General features: G+C 45.5%; 1 protein-coding gene across 2 annotated transcripts in view; it reads right to left on the bottom strand.

The window, feature by feature from the left end:
• The window catches only part of EVC (EvC ciliary complex subunit 1), a 719,388-nt gene that overhangs the window by 360,520 nt on the left and 341,272 nt on the right, over positions 1–17,596 (bottom strand). For both annotated transcript variants that reach the window (XM_085642437.1, XM_085642438.1), the window contains exon 10: positions 13,845–13,993. In XM_085642437.1, coding sequence (XP_085498563.1) covers positions 13,845–13,993 — 149 coding nt within the window. The remainder of the gene's footprint in view (positions 1–13,844; positions 13,994–17,596) is intronic.

Below are 17,596 nucleotides of genomic sequence, written 5' to 3'. Positions count from 1 at the left end.
TTTTTAATAAGAGCTCTTTTAATGTCCTCCCATTTATCGTATTCCCAATTCTGCCTTGCCACTTTTATGGTCTGCTTATATTTGATTCTACTCATAGCGACCGCTTTCCTATCGCCAGATTTTAAAGTGGCCAATAGGGCTAATTTTCCTTAGCCATGAAAATCAAAAACGTAAGGGTTATGATCCGAAGCCTAAACAATACTAAAACCCATTAGCTATGGTGAGCAATGCCACCATACCTTTGCCCTCGGTTGAATACCTATGACATTAGTAAAATCAAAGATAACATCACATATCATTTCACCATTGACATCACTGGTGGCATTGTTGAAAGACCATTCATGCTTTTATAAGAAATGCATAGGCCCTGGTTCACAAAGAGCTTTTGACCTCGGGACGGAGGCTCTACAGTTGTGGGGGGGGGGGTCTCTTGCAGTTGTGGCAGGATCTCCACAATGGGAAAATGCAGTGCAAAGATCCCACCACAACTGCAGAGCCTCCGAGGCTCTCTGTGAATCAGGGTCATAGTGAGTAACACTTTTTTTTTCAAGTGCCTTGAGTAGGGTACAATCAGACAAAGAAAGGAAGACTCAATGGATGCCTTTCGAGATAGACAGGAATTTAGAATTTTGCTAAAGGAAGACAGCTGCTCTTTGGATGAGAGTGATTCCCAACACAGGAAGAATGAAAGAGTTCAAAGGGGTGAATGAATGGGTAAGGATAAACGGCACAACTGTGACTGTTAAACAAGCAATATGTGCCATATTCTTATATTCAGTAATATAAGAGAGACTACACTGCTCAAGTTTCTTAGGAAATCACCAATCAGTGTCAATGAAGAAAGAAAACAACCAGTGCTAATCAGTGATATTGTGAATGGCTTGGCAAAGTATTACTGTTTTGCTCCTGGAATTCGGTGATTGACAGAAACATAGCTACAATATTGAAAAAAGTCCCATACTGCCCTATCCATATTTTATGGAATTTGCAGCAGCCAGCAATTGGAGTAGAGCAACAAAAATACAAAAAAACAAAATAAAACTATCTGTAAAAAGACAAAGAGTGGATAACACTTGTCTTTAGGTCGTTAATAAACCCAGTACTTTCTGACACAAAAAGTTTTTGTTTTGCTTCTATAAGTGGCTTACAATGTGCGAAAGTTGGAATTTAGGAATTGATTTTACAGTCTTATAAAAAGTCTTCAGTGTTTCTTAGGCTGAAAATACCATACAGGTTGTATTCCTTTGAACCACTCTAACAAAATGGGCAGAAATACCCTGCTGCACTGTCAAAAGTTAAATTTATGATTCACTGAAGACATAGGACCATGTGTTTTTCTTGTCCAAATTAGTAATTGGGAAGAAGAGGATATTCTTAGATCACAAGTTCTAGAATCATGCAACTTTATCCATATTGGAAGATAAGGAACTTAGGACTTCATGGAGCACGGACATAATTTCGAGTTTGGTGGAGAGGGTCCGCCAAACACTTTTTTTGCCTGCTCTATTTAGAGTCAGACGAAACATCGTGTATCTCCCTTAAGTGTCTCCTCTGGCACTGATGGTGGACTCCCTAGACTGACTGACCTATGGGCATCAGACTGTGTAACTCAGACCATCTACACTATTAAGGCAGACATTGTGAGATTGTTTTCTGGTTTGGGAACACCAGCAAAATATTATGCAGGTCTAAACATTCCAAGAGTTTTAATCATGTGCTGGGTGGCATGTGAATAACCATTAAAGTGTACCAAGTGACTGTTCATTTGAATTCTGGATGCACTGTGTCAAATAAAAAAATTTCCCATCATCAAATAGAAAATCCACAATGAACAAAAAATAATCTCAACAAGGTTGAACACAAGAATCTGTAAATTACATCACTAAAGTATGACCTTTATTTAGCTTGTTGTGTTAATACATGTATGGCTCTGGCATGTCGTCAATATTTACAAACAAAACATGGAAACATAACAAATTGAATTGAGGTCAACAAATATGAAGTCTTCGTTTGTGAGATCAGCCCAATGCATTTTGGGATTTAAGCATCCCTTCTTCAGGGGACACTGTGAACGATATAAGCAATCATGAATAAACTGGTAATTATGGAAGGAAACAAAAATCAAAATCTACAACATACAGGGATGAAATGTACCCATAATGCGCTCACGCATGGCAATAACAGTTGGTGAATCAGGCAGTGTGAAAAAGGCACACCCAATAGCTCCCACCATCAAAAAACGTGCACACCAAGGTGAAAGTCCATGTGAATCAAAGCAAGAGAAAACACCAGCAGAAAACAATTGGACCGCCAACTGAAAAGCGATGTAATTTAGTGCCATAGTGCCACACATGAGAAAAAAACCTCATGTATCCTAGTGAGTGGTCGCTTACATGAAATAAGTCATGTATGATCCTCAATTAACAATATGCAGCCGGTAGTGCGGTCTGGGAACAAGATGAATAAGATTATCAATTCAAACACTGCTGAAATGGGGCAGGTACCGTGAACTCTGTCTGCTGAGAACCCTACCTCTCAGAGCGTACAAAGACGCGACAATAGTAACTGAATCCTTCGGAGGAATGGTCAGCTTCCAGCCGCATGAAATGGCTAAAATGTGAAACCCACTGTGAAACCAAACGAAAAGAACATCAATCAATCAATCAAAGACATTTATAGAGCGCACTACTTACCCGTAGGGTCTCAAGGCGCTTTGGGGGGTGGGGTGCCGTTACTGCTCGAACAGCCAGGTCTTGAGCTTCTTCCTGAAGGAGAGGTGGTCTTGGGTCAAGCGCAGGTCGGTCGGGAGGGAGTTCCAGGTCTTGGCGGCCAGGTAGGAGAAGGACCTTCCTCCTGTTGTCGCTCTTCGGATGCGGGGGACGGCGGCGAGGGCGTGGCTGGCTGATCGGAAGTGGCGTTTGGGAGCGTAGAAGTTGACTCGGTTGTTGAGGTAGCTCGGGCCTTGATCGTGAAGGGCTTTGTGTGCGTGGGTGAGGAGACGAAAGGTGATTCTTTTGTTGATGGGGAGCCAATGCAGGTCTCTCAGATGTCCGGAGATGTGGCTGTTACGTGGGATGTCGAGGATGAGTCTGGCTGAGGCGTTCTGGATCCGCTGGAGTCTCTCTGCTGGAGCTTGGCGGTGGTTCCGGCGTAGAGGGCGTTGCCGTAGTCCAGTCGGCTGGTGACGAGGGCCTGGGTGACCGTCTTCCTGGTCTCCGTGGGGATCCACCAGAAGATCTTCCGTAGCATGCGCAGGATGTTGAAGCACGACGAGGAGACGGCGTTGACTTGTCTGGTCATGGAGAGGGAGGAGTCCAGGATGAAGCCCAGGTTGCGTGCGTGGTCCGTTGGTTTGGGTGCGGTGCCCAGGGCGGGGGGCCACCAGGAGTCGTCCCATGCGGAGGGCGAGGAGCCCAGGATGAGGACCTCCGTCTTGTCTGAGTTCAGTTTCAGGCGGCTGGTCGCCATCCACTCGGCTACATCTTTCATCCCATCGTGCAGGTTGGCTCTGGCGGTGGCGGGGTCGTTGGTCAGGGAGAGGATCAGCTGGGTGTCGTCGGCGTAGGAGATTATGTTGAGGTTGTGTTGGCGTGCGATGGCCGCGAGGGGGCTCGTGTAGACGTTGAAGAGGGTGGGGCTCAGCGAGGATCCTTGAGGGACGCCGCAGATGACTTCGGTGGCCTCTGACTTGTACGGTGGTAGGCGGACTCTCTGTGTTCTTCCGTCGAGGAAGGAGACGATCCAATCCAGTGCCTTCTCCTGGATTCCGATGTTGCTGAGGCGCTGCACTAGGGTGCGGTGGCAGACCGTGTCGAGAGCCGCGGAGAGGTCTAGGAGGATGAGGGCCGCTGTTTCTCCGTTGTCCATCAGGGCTCGGATGTCGTCGGTGGCGGCGATGAGGGCGGTCTCTGTGCTGTGGTTGGCTCGGAAGCCAGACTGTGAGGGGTCGAGGGACCCATTCGTCTCGAGGAAGGCGGCCAGCTGTTTGTTGACGGTCTTCTCGATGACTTTGGCTGGAAACGGGAGGAGCGAGATGGGGCGGTAGTTCTTGAGATCGGTGGGGTCCGCTGTAGGTTTCTTGAGTAGAGCGCTGAGTTCGGCGTGCTTCCAGCTCTCAGGGAAGGTGGCGGTGTCGAAGGAGGTGTTGATAATGTCCCGCAGGTGGGGTGCGATGATAGCGTCGGCCTTGTTGAAAACGTGGTGAGGGCAGGGGTCGGTCGGAGATCCGGAGTGGACGGAGTTCATCATGCGGACGGTGTCTTCGGTGCTGATCGGAGTCCAGGCGCGGAGGGTGGTGGTGGGCGGCATTGCTGTGGTCGTGGCGTGCGTCGGTTGACAGCTGAAGCTGTTGTGTATGCCCGCGATCTTGTTGTGGAAGTAGGAGGCGAGGGAGTTGCAGAGGTCTTGCGATGGGGTGATGTCGTTGTTTCCGGCGTTGGGGTTGGAGAGCTCTTTCACGATGTTGAAGAGTTCCTTGCAGTTGTGTGCGTTGTTGTCCAGCCGGTCCTTGAATGCAGTTTTCTTGGCGGCGCGGATCAGTTGGTGGTGCTTCCGGGTGGCAATCTTGAGGGTAATCATGTTGTCTGGTGTTGGTTCCCTTCTACAGACTTTCTCGAGGGCTCGGCAGTTCTTCTTGGAGCTCTTGAGTTCGTCGGTGAACCATGGGGCTTTCTTGCTGGTGGGTCTGCTGGGCGGGGTCCTCAGAGGGGCGAGTTCGTCCGCGCAGTTGCTGATCCACTTCGTGAGGTTGTCGGCGGCCTGGCTGGGGTTCGCTGAGCTGGTAGGCGGGTGCTGGCTCAGGGAAGCGGCGAGCTGGTCGGCTGTGATCTTGTTCCAGCTTCTACGAGCAACCTGTCGCTGGTGGTGGTGGATCGTCGTTCTTTTGAAGGTGAAGTGGACGCAGCTGTGGTCCGTCCAGTGGAGTCCTGTGGCGTGGCTGAAGGCGATGTCTTTGCTGGATGAGAAGATGGCGTCGAGTGTGTGTCCGGCGAGGTGGGTGGGGGTGGACACCAGTTGCTTGAGTCCGAGGTTGGCGAGGTTGTCGAGCAGGGTGGTGGTGTTGCGGTCGTTGTTGTTCTCCAGGTGGAAGTTGAGGTCCCCCAGGAGGATGTAGTCAGCGGAGAGGAGGGCGTGCGGGTTGATGAAGTCGGCGATGTCCTCGCTGAATTGTGTGCGTGGTCCCGGGGGTCGGTAGATCAGGGTGCCTCTGAGGGTGGTCTTCGGGTCGGTGTGTATCTGGAAGTGCAGGTGTTCGGCGGTCGTTAAGGTGTCGTCGGTGCTGGTCGTGATGCGGATGGTGTTCCTGTGGATGACGGCGATGCCTCCTCCCATCTGGTTGGCGGTGCGGTCCCTCCGGGTGATCTTGTATCCCTCTGGGATGGCGATGGCGATGTCGGGCGCTGAAGAGGCGTTCATCCAGGTCTCCGTGAGGAAGGCAACGTCAGGGGCTGTGGTGTCGAGGAGGTTCCAGAGTTCGATGGCGTGTCTGTGGATGGAGCGGGTGTTGAGCAGGATGCACTTGAGGTGGTTGCTGCTGGTGTTCGGCTTGGCGGGTGCTGGTGCGAGGCAGGTCCGGATGCAGGAGAACTTGCAGGCGTGGCAGCTGAAGGGTCCGTGGGTGCGTCGTGGGGTGGCTCGGTAGCATCCTGGGAATCGGCCGGTGTTGAGTGCGTTGAGGGTGGCGGCGGTGTACGTCAGGCGGGTGGGCCGGGGTCCTCGAGGGCCAGGGGTCCTAGCCCTGGGCGCGGTCCAGGCGCAGACGGGCGCAGACGGGCTTACCTTTGGCGCGCCTTCGGCGCACAATCGGCGCGCCCGCTGCGCGTGACCGCTGCGCGTGACCGCTGCGCGTTCGCACGGTCGCCATATATGGCTGGCGAAGTGCGAGGGGGGCGGAGCAGCTGGGAGGCGGGAGCGGGGAGGGTACAGAATGAAGAAAGGGGCGGGGTTAGCGGCGGTGGCGGGAAGCGGGGAGGGATGAGACAGGGGCAGACAAGGAACAAATCCGGCAAATAGGCAACAGGGGGGGACAAAATAACAATATACAGCAAGATACAATTACACAAAACAGCGGTACAATTCAGGAAGCGAGCACAGACCACGCCGCTCGATGGCAGGGGGCGTGGTCACGCGGCGGCAGCCGGAGCTCAGAGGCAGGCAGGTGGGGAGGCACACGCAGCAGCTGGTGGCCGTGCGGCGCGGGGGGTGTCCTAGACTAGGTCACATGTAAACTAAGCGGACAAAGATGAAACCCGCTTAACACTTTAGGAATAGCCAGTCAATTACCTGCAACATGTATATGGAGCCGGAGGGGAAACGAATCAGACTTTCGACCCGGATAACGATAACTACTTAGCAACGGAAACCACCAATTTAGCGAGATACTGCAACGAAACATGGAGTGCAACATGAGCAGCATGTCAAAATGCCTGAACTGTGAGTAAATGATGGAGCGTGAACCAGCTACTCACCACTGTCTAAAGAACCCGTGTTGTAAATCCAGTAATGCGAACCCAAAGATTCAGCAACCGGCATGAAGCTCGGTGGTCTGGTTAAATGCGTAACAGTCATCAACATAAACAAAGGACTTAATGCCACTGTTGAGAGAAAGAGCCATACTGGAACAGGCAGCTGAAGCAGATAGACCCTAAGACTGAAACAGGGTGATAGTGCAAACACAAAGCGTGCGAATCTTGATCGCCCTCAAACTCAACTAGCGCCTAACACAGGTATAAAAAAGGATGTTGGTGAGAGGATGCCCGTGAACTCTCTAAAATCTAGGTGATGCAAATATGCCTAGAGAACCATGGGTGATCTGGAATAAAATGAGGGACTAACCTCCAACCTGAAGCTGACATTTAAGACATGTAGGGTGGCAGAAATATATCACTCTTCTGGCTAAGTGAGTGCAAAGGTGAGAGTACAAAATAGGGAAATAGAAATAAATAGAGAAAAATAAACAACCGATGAAAAGCAAGTGATATAGACGCGAATACTGAAAAGAAAGTACACAGACCAGGAAAAATAACAAAAGAGTGGGAATCGAGTCCCCAGACTGAAACACAAAGTGTGAAAAGAATTGAATTACAATGGATTGGCACTTGCACACAGTTTACAAAGACATGAACAAGCTGACGCTGCCAGCATGTAAGACAACCTATCACAAAATGAACAGCAACTAGTACAGATGTCACCAGCGAAGTGTACAGTGATATTATAAGAAGCAAGACATGTCCATTTTGTCATTTAAACCTGCAGGAGTCATCGTCTGGAGTGACTTGATCCACCACACTTCTCTTTGGGATAACAATTTGGCATTATCCCTACCGGGTATTAACTGCCACACTTAGGATGGTGAATCTCAATTGTGCTATGGTATGATGGTTATCTTGCCAGTGTGTTACCAAGTGTGATCTCATACTTTTTGTTTGTATTATGCTTTGTGTTCTATGATTCTCGTTTTTATTTTTCACTTGGTTTTTCCTAAATATAGTGAACCACGGGGACATTTGATACAGTAAATGACGCATGAAGAGTTACAATCTCTGAGATGAAGAAGTGTGCCAGAGTGAGGGTGATTGATGGTATTGCCTAGCATCACGTTGTTACAGTTAATGCAGTTGTGGCATTTATGCATGCCGGTTTCTGTTTTGTTGTTAGTCGGTTTAGTCTAAGTCAACATCTCTTTGAGGTTACGACTTCTCGTGTTGGCAAACAACGGTTGTTGCTCAAACAACCCATTGAAATTAGGTTCTGATTTTAAAAGCTCCCATCTAGACTAAATGATTTTCTTGATTGCCACCGATCTGGTAGAGTATTTGGAGACGAAGACTACGCGATCCTGAGATGACTTGGGTTTGGTTGAAAGTAGGTCCTCCCTACGCAGATTGTTGATTCTTGTTATGGCTTGAGTCAAAATATAAGTTAGATATCCTCGATGTTGAAAATTTGCACATTGACTTTCCATGGTTGTATTAAAAGCATGTTCAGTGGATTTGATTCTTTTTATTCTCAACATCTGAGAAAATTGTAAATTCTGTAGCAAAGAAGGCAGATGGAAGCTCGAGAACAGCAGCAAATTATTCCCGTCTGTCTGTTTTTTGTAGACAGTGGTTTCCAATTTATTGTGGCCTTTGGTAATTAACACATCCAAGAATGGTAGACTGGTTGTGCTGATGGTGTAAGTGAACTGGATACAAGGGTTTTGCTGGTTCAGATCCTGAATTCAAAAGACACACAATTGATGGATGGAATGCAGAACAAATCAACACATTCACCCCCAGTCAAGAAATCTGGGTTAAATCCATCATTCTGATGCTCACCATGCCACCCCAGTTTAGACTTGGCCATATGCAAATCAGTCTTGACCCTGTGCCTCATGGGAACAGTCCAGCCCGAACTGCCAAGCCAGGTACTCCCTGGACCGGAAACAAGCATCCTAGGACCGGTTTCTGGGTTTCACCCCTCTTCAGCCAGGATAGCTTGATTCCAGTGGCACAGTGAGCCCATGACCCACGTCTGGGCATACCTGGAACACTTAGGGCGAGAAAGCAAAAGACACACAATTGATGGATGGAATGCAGAAAAAATCAACACATTCACCCCCAGTTAAGAGATCTGGGTTAAATCCATCTTTCTTTTGCTCACTATGCCACCCCAGTTTAGACCTGGCCATATGCAAATCAGTCTTGACCCTGTGCTTCATGGGAACAGTCCAGCCCGTACTGCCAAGCCAGGTCCTCCCTGGACCGGAAACAAGCATCCTAGGACCGGTTTCGGGGTTTCACCCCTCTTCAGCCAGGATAGCTTGATTCCAGTGGCACAGGGAGCCCAGGACCCACGTCTGGGCATACCTGGCACACTTAGGGCGAGAAAGCAAAAGACACACAATTGATGGATGGAATGCTGAACAAATCAACACATTAACCCCCAGTCAAGAGATCTGGGTTAAATCCATCATTCTTTTGCTCACCATGCCACCCCAGTTTAGACCTGGGCATATGCAAATCAGTCTTGACCATGTGCCCCATGGGAACAGTCCAGCCCGAACTGCCAAGCCAGGTTCTCCCTGCACAGGGTCAAGACTGATTTGCATATGGCTGGGTTCAAACTGGAATGGCATGGTGAGCAAAAAAACGATGGATTTAGGCCCAGATCTCTGTACTGGGGTGAATGTATGACATTGTTCTGCATTCTGTCCATCAACTGTTGTTTTTGTATTTGTCACCCCGAGTGGGACGGGTATGCTCAGACGGGAGTCTCGTGCTCTCCATGCCACTGGAATCAAGCTATCCTAGCTGAAGAGGGGTGAAACCCCCGAAACCGGTCCTAGGATGCTTGGTTCCAGTCCAGGGGGGACCTAGCTTGGCAGTTCGAGATGGACTGTTCCCATGGGGCACAGGGTCAAGACTGATTTGCATATGGCTGGGTTCAAACTGGAATGGCATGGTGAGTAAAAAAACGATGGATTTAGGCCCAGATCTCTGTACTGGGGTGAATGTATGACATTGTTCTGCATTCTGTCCATCAACTGTTGTTTTGGTATCAGATCCTGAATTCTACATTCCATCTGCGCAGCAGAATCATTTCAAATTAGAAAAATATAATCTATAAATCTGGCATAGAAGATGAGGTTTGAGTACCAACGTTCGTCCGAAAAAATTGATCTTGTTCGAATTTGGCCATAAAAATATTTGCGTAGGCCGGTGCCCGAGAGAAGCCCATTGATGTTCAGTTTTTCTTGCAAATAAGCGGATCTTTCCACTCCAGGTAACTATGTTGAAGGCAGAAATGAAGTAATTCCAGGATGAAAATGTTATTAGCTCCAATCTCAGGCAATTGGAGTGAAACCCATTCACAGGAGTCTAAACCTTCTTGTAAAGGTATTGAAGTGTAGAACACTGTGACATCGATCGAGCACAGAAGCCAACGTGTGCTAACTTGGGGTCCCACTGTGTTCAGCAGTTGGAGAAAGTGTGTAGTATCATTAATGTAGCTTTCCAATTTTGGACAAAAGATTGTAAAAAATAATCCACATATTGGCCCGCAGGTTCAAAAATCGACCCAGATACAATGGGTCTGAAGGGAGGGTTCTCCCAATTTTTGTGCACTTTAGGCAACATGTAGTGTCTTGGTCGCCTGGGGTGTGTAACTTTCAAAAGTTTTTAAGTGTTGGTAGAAATCCACTGCATATCAAAGGCTTTGTCTAAGATCGGATCCAATGTCACAGATCTCTGAGGTGGGATCACGGTCGAGTTTGATGTATGTGTTTGAATCCTGTAGGTGTTGAAACACCTTGTTCTCATAAAAAGAAGTATCCATGACGAGTAAGGCGCCGCCTTTATCAGCCATCTGAAACGTTAGTCGTGCATCATTTGCAAGTTGATGGATAATTCGAGCCTCCATCTTAGTGAGGTTGAATTTCACTTTAGGTCGGAGATTCAATTTGGCGATGTCGTTCTTGATCATGGTCTCATGAGATTTTTTTTTGTTCATTGTGGATTTTCTATTTGATGATGTGAAAAATTGTTATTTGACGCAGTGCATCCAGAATTTGAGTGACAGTCACTTGGTACACTTCAGTTCTTTGAGAGGCTGGCGACCCCTGTCTGGTTTGCACGCATACGAGTTGAATTTGTTGTTTTAGTGTTTAAATAAGTTTATTAACCGGTGTGTGCTAACTCTTTTCAATTAAATTTATGTGAATAACCATTACCATAGACCTCCATGGGCAAATTTTATGACTTTAGTGTGATGGTTCCAGCACTCCTTATATACACAGAATGTAGAGACAGCTGAAGGGTTTAGTGACTCGACGCACAATTAGGATAGGATTAAAGCACAAATGAGTAGGTATGGTCACTCCAAAACTTAGATTAAATAGGCCAGACACTTGACTGTTTGTGACTAACGGACCAATCACAAGATATAACCTAAATGTAGTTTTTTTCTGCAATACCCTGAGCTTTCTTTCAGGAGCACACCATTGATGAGAAACCCAGGACACTGAACATTTACACATCATTGTTCCCGTTGGTAATTACCATGAAGGGTTTCCTAATTGTTTATGAGTGCCTTCATTTTGTGTGAGTGCTAAGCCAGTACCTTTAAACACAGCACAGCAGCAGTAATCATTCAAACATACACCAGCCGTAGGTGTTTGGACATGTAGACTACAGTTTACCTAATCACAAAGAGTAAATGGGAGTATTTCACAACCGTAGCAAGGACATGTGGAAATGTATGTCTAATAGGGGCTCCTATATGCATTGCTTGTGTTTGGATGGTGCCCCAATTAGTATCCCTCTTTGATCCTCATTTTTTAACAATACCCAAGCCTTTTTCCAACCGCAATGCCTAAAACACACCAAGGGCTAGATGTAGAAAGCATTTTACCAGTCGCAAACAACCCATCAGACCATTTGCGACCAGAAAAATGATTTTACCAATTAACAAAAGCCAAAATACAATATGGCAACTTGTTACCAAATTGCATTTTGCTTTTGTGATTCAGTATTCGAAAGGGGCATGTTTGGAGCTTCCCTTCAAAACACCGAATCAGTATGGTATGCATTACTATTTTTTGACTGAATTCCAGTTGCAAAAAACAGTAATACTTTACCACCAAAGGGGAAGGGGAAACAAACATTCTTGTAATGGAGAATTGCTTAGAGGACATATTCAATGACCTGACATCAAAAACGATTTTGAAAAAGGAAGTACAGAAGCATCACAAGCTTCAGAGTTAAACATTTTCAATGAAAGCCAATAGCTTACGGGCCAACCCGAAAAAAGATTTGGGCCACAGGAACATTCTACAGAGAAGTGCGTTTTGAAGAAGAAAACCGTGAAACCTGGATGCCAAGTTGATTACAGCATAGCAGGAAATGTTTAGGTAATATCTTTCCAGAAAAACTGCGGGACATCCAGAATGCCTCTGCCAGACTTATCCTGAACATCCCCCACCACAAGCCCCCTCTCCAGTCACCTGAGAGACATTCACTGGCTCCCGATCAACAAAAGAATCACCTTCAAGTTCCTCACGCAAGCCTACAAAGCCCTCCACAACACATGACCTGCCTACCTCAACAACCACCAGTCCTTCTACACACTCACCAGACATCTCCTCCCAACTGGCAGTGGCCACTGACTCACAGATCTGCAAGAACTCAGCTGGATGAAGATCCTTCTCCTACCTCTCGGCTAAGACCTGGAACACCCTGCCTCTGCATCTCAAGTCATTGCCTCAATTCAGGAAGGACCTCCGACCTGGCTCTTCGACTGAACTGCATCCCCCCTCCCCACCAACACCTTGAGACCCTAACAGGTGATTTGTCGCGCTTTACAAAAACCCTGTTTGATTGATTGAGGATGAAATCCAAAACTGTACCAGTCTTTAAAAACATTGGTACAAAGTGCTCCATACTAAAGCTTCAGTGAAAAGCTATTTATTTGTATCCAGTGCCTAAACGAAAACTTGCTTAAAACAACAAAACAACAAAAATAACAAGCATTAGCGGGAAACAGCCTTTACCATGAAGGCTTTTCTACGCGTTACGTTTACAACGGTACACTTACCTCGTAAAAGTCTTTACAAAGCATATTGCTTCCACAACCGTCTTTACCACGCAAGCAACGTCTTCACGGAACGTCTTCTTCCTCATCCGATTCAGTCCTTTTTTAGTTTCGGCGAAGACATGTGAAAAAGGCAAAAAAAGAAAAAAGGGGGCTTTGGGGGGGTCTCCCCCCAAAACAAAATGCGTGGTAAAGGAATAATCGCGGTAAAGGATATGCGTAGAAAAATCATTCAGTTGTAACGCATGCGTGGTAAAGGCATGCGTTGCAATGGAATGCGTAGTAACAACATATATTCAGCATTAGCAAGGTCTATAGATTCAGCCTAAACAAACCTGCATTTTTTATTATAGTATTCTACAAACATATGCAATAGAAATGAAAAAAAAAATACAAATAAAAAAACACCTTGAGGTGCTGTAAAAAAATTAAAATGAACTACTATAACACTGGGCTCGCTAGCTCGAGTACTGAAGCGCACTTTTTTTGGATGTGCACATGTGATCAGGTCTCAAAGTGCAATAAAGCCAATGGTTCAAGTGGGCTAACCCACTAATCCTTGCTGTACGCTGTGAGTGATGCTCGAATAGATCAAGGGCTGAAGACTGCTGACCCAAAAGCCCTCTTTATATGGTATATGCATGTCTTCCTTAATTATCCATTTTTTTATTACATGAGTTAAAGCTGTCTTTAGCCCAGACTTAGAGAAATTCTGGAAAAATCACTATGAGATGTACAAGAAAAGTGGTCACGGTCAGAACATACATTAAAATGTCCAAGAAGCAGACAGCCAAATGTATCAGTAAGCAACTTTAGAGTACAGTAGAAACAAAAGATCAAATAAGCTAAGAACTTGCTCATTCTAAAAACAAAGAGTCCTGAGACCAGAACTCCGCGGAGGTTCTGTCAAAAGAAACTATGGGGCTTGCAGTGTGTGAAGGATCACAGTGTAGCAAAATGTAATAAAAAGGATTACAGACAAATCGAGGGAGCGTGTTTGGCGACTGTCTGCAGCAACAGTAAGGCAGGGCATAGCAGAAATGCTTCTTTAGAAAATCAACATGCAGGTTTACCCGTTACACTTGAAAATACGTTAACATTTGCATAGACAACTTTGCTATTTAGAGACCTTGCTGTTTTTTAAAATGGAACCCTAGCACAACAGCACTCCTCTAAGTTGGAGTAGAGGTGACGATACAGCAGTCATTCTCTTACACATGTATGATTCAATCGACACGCCCCGGGTAAGGAGGAAAATGTTGAAGGATAAATACCTTCAGAAATTCAAGTGGTTCTGCTGTTTGCTGGACACTTGTTAGGAAGGCCACATGTTCCCCTTTCTGGGCTCGACGCAGCTTTTCTGTTTGTTCAGTGCGGAGTTGCAGCAGTTTCTTTATTAGGTCTTTTGTTCGCTGAAGACATTCTGCAATATAATTTGTGAAATTTTTGTACTGTGAAATGTGAGAGCCTGAACGGCAAAATACATATATTCTCTAAAAACAAAATGCCATAGCAGAAATTGAGCACATAGGTTTATAATCACATTTTGAAAATGCTAGGAGAGTATAGTTCTTTTTTACTCAAATAGCATTTAATCAATGTCAAAGTCACAACTATAAAACAGACTATATATATTAAGGCATGTAATCTATGTGTTATACACTTTATGACTTCCTGCATATAAACACACCAGCTCGAGACTAAGCACTGAGCTGACTTCACCTTTATGGCAAAATGTTTTATTTGTGAACAATTCTGAAAATGTTCTTCTCTTCCGGCACAAAAACTCGAGGTCTGCTTGCCGTCTTTGTAATAGAGCTCAATGCAGCATCTAGCTTTACTGCCATTTACCGATATGTGGACACAGTAACACCATATTGGTTGAAAAGGTTCGACTAATGCCTACAAAGGGCATATTGTTTTTCCTTGTTTGTGATTCATACAGATCACCTTACAGAATATATGGTTGGCCTATTCGATTACAGATGGATATCCCACTAAGGCTTGTAAGTTATTTCAAGTGTTCTCCACATAACAACCAACTCGACTCTCGTGTGTGACATGGATTCAAAATAAAGTCATGAAAAAGGAGCACTTTAAAAAAAAAAAGAATCAGTTCAGTCTCCCTTGACCCTTCATCAGTCCCCTTCAACATAATGGCGGGTGGGCAATAGAACCTGGTTCACCAATGTAAACAGAGTGAACTATGCCACATTCTACACCACCACATTGCATGGCTTGCATCAAAAGCCTCTCTTAAGTATCAAAGTTCAGTCTTCAGGTGCAAGGGGGGGGGGGGACCACGCTGTTCTCCCGCCGTGGGGGTACAGAACTACTCCACACTCAGTGACTAAAGAAATGAAGTGAGCACCACACATTGTTGGACCTTCGCTTCATTTCTGGAACAATTTCTTCCGTGGTTTGCTCAACAGAGGTCTTAGCTCCTGTATTTCAGTACTCCAGAGCCTCCAATAGCCACATCATCAAATCCATAGTCAATTGCTAACCCCTATGTCATCTCGTAAACCTACACAGATAAAAGCCTCACTGTGCTTGACTGTCAACCACACAGAGTACCAGCAGGGCATTGCTTACATTGTTTGAAGCCAAAGCATGATTGACTTTCTGTGTGTGAATCATTATGGCAGAAACCTTTCCCAAACAAAATGATTGAATTCTTTGGAGAAAAAATGCAGTCATCTGAGGTAAAATTATACTCATATTTGACATTTTAGGGGAATAGACCCAACAACCTAGAAAGAGGGGACTAATTACACCATTCTTCTGTACATCGCGTTAACATTTAAGTATTGTTTAGGAGGCATTGGCAATGAGATCCATCGCTTCCACTTATTTCTCACCTCATTTTCGTTGACGCAGCTCTGGCAGCAGTGAAAAGTACCCTGTCTACTCTCTGCAGAGCAGCAGAAATAACACAGCAGCAGGGTAGGTAGGCTGCAAGAATCACAGTTCACATTGCACTGCCCTTAGGCATAGAAAAAACTACTTAGCATGAAAAACGTAAAAAACAAATCAGCAGATAGCTTGCAGACTTGTATTAACATTATGGCTTCTTCTATGCATAGGAATGTATGCTAAGAGTTGAGGAGGCCCCTGCTTAATTTTCTGGGCTTTTTGTAGCATGCTGTTCTTAACATTCGTACTGCATCAGAGAGCTGTCTTATCACAGTTATGAAACATCTGCAAAGCTGCTCTCTTGAAGATTTTTCCCTAATTGATCAATCAGCTCACTTCCTGGAAAGTGAGGATACTGCACCATTGGCTCTCTTCTGACCTTTAAAAAAATATTCCTAACAAGTTTAGAGGGGCAGAAAATAAATTCCAGAGTGTAGTACCCTCCACATGTGCAGATCTACCACCAAAAGATTGATTCTTGTTGGATGGAAGCCGTGTCCTTTTACATCTGGAGACCAGGTAGACCTGGAACGTCTATGTAAGATATCCTCGAAGTGGGTCATGTATGGTCTTGTGAACTTTACATGGAGAAGTGAATTGGGCCCTTTTGTCTATCGGCTGCCACTGCGGTTGGGTGCCCAAAAAGGGGACGTGTGACTATTGCTCTTCTGTCTGAGTAAGTGCTGAGCACTATAGTTCTAGTTTTTGAAGTGTGAACACCCTCTGGTGGAAGATCAAGCCAACTGATTACAAGTCACTTTTATTTAACCTAGTTGCAGGACATATGTTTTAAATACATAATGGACTGTACTGGGGAATCCATAAAATAGCTGTTGCTGCATTTCAAAAGCAGTGATTAATGTTTAAAGTTTTTAAAATGTAATTTTTTTAATTAGTAGACATATGCTTCTGCTTTTTCGGCTGCTCATATATAGTTCAATTTCCTAAAGCCTTGTTCCAGATGTTATGTTCAATTGGGCAACTAGAATTCTTACCTGGGAAGTAAACATTTGCAACCTCGGACACATTTGCTTGACCTGGCTGAAGCGGTCCGATTCCATGGACAAAGCTGCATTTTAGAGATACACAGCCCGCAGATGAGAACATATTTACTCTTTAATTAATGTTTGGAACATATTTATTAGATTCCCTGGGTGCAAATGACTGAATTTTTATGGTAGCTGGCCAATGCATATACAAGGAAAAATATATAAGATTTGAATCCCCATGAACCAACACATATGAAGTATTTTTTTATTTTTTTTGCAGTTTTATATAGCGATTAGTGAACCCGAATGTATTGGAGCACTTTCATGAGCACGGCTTACGTGACACAAGATCACATTCATTGTTTTTTAGGCCTGGGAAGATACGGTGATTTGACCAGAATCACGGGCTGTTCAGGCCGTACCTCATCGCGCATCCTCTCACCTTAGTAGGTAAATACCTAATTGATACAATTTCTTTTTCAATTAGATTTACTTCCAAGCGGCCGTGAGAGCCAATTTTCTGGCAACCAAAACAATGAATTATGTAGCCAACAGTTTTTCAAGCAGCTTTCTAGACCGTTTAAATTAAAATCTTGATTAAAGGTTTGATTTATGTGCGTGCAACTTTGCCATCATTTAATCGGCTATCAAGTGACAGATGGCGAGTGTGCCGCAGCACTTCAGTGTGGAAAGTCATAAGGCCTGACATTCCACGCTGGGTGACGGAGAGAGAAGACGAAATTGTAAAAAGGCTTATCTCCAAAGAGTTATCTCCGAGATCTCTCATTCCACTGGCCTCCTCAGAGTACTTCACAGCAATCCCTGCTCTGTCAGCGTCCTGGCCCCGTTCTCTCCATCACCCCCACCCTCTCCACTCCTGCTTCCCTCGTCTCTTCTGCTCCTGAGGCTAACCGTGAAAGCGTATTCCAAGCAATAGTGACCTCTTATGCATTCTAGGAGTGACACACAACAACAAATGTTTAGACAATTACATTTACATTCAAGTGTTTAGAATGGGATGTACAGATAAGCCAGATACACAGGCAATTCACCAAGTATTAAATTCTGGCGACTTTGGAGTTGGGGAACCAGGTTCGAGTCTCGGCTCAACATCCTGTGAT

The sequence above is a fragment of the Triturus cristatus genome, chromosome 2_2 (genome assembly GCF_964204655.1).
Source record: "Triturus cristatus chromosome 2_2, aTriCri1.1, whole genome shotgun sequence".
In the NCBI taxonomy this organism is placed as follows: domain Eukaryota; kingdom Metazoa; phylum Chordata; class Amphibia; order Caudata; family Salamandridae; genus Triturus; species Triturus cristatus.
The sequence above is the reverse complement of the archived record's forward strand: the minus strand, read 5'-3'. Positions and strand labels throughout refer to the sequence as shown.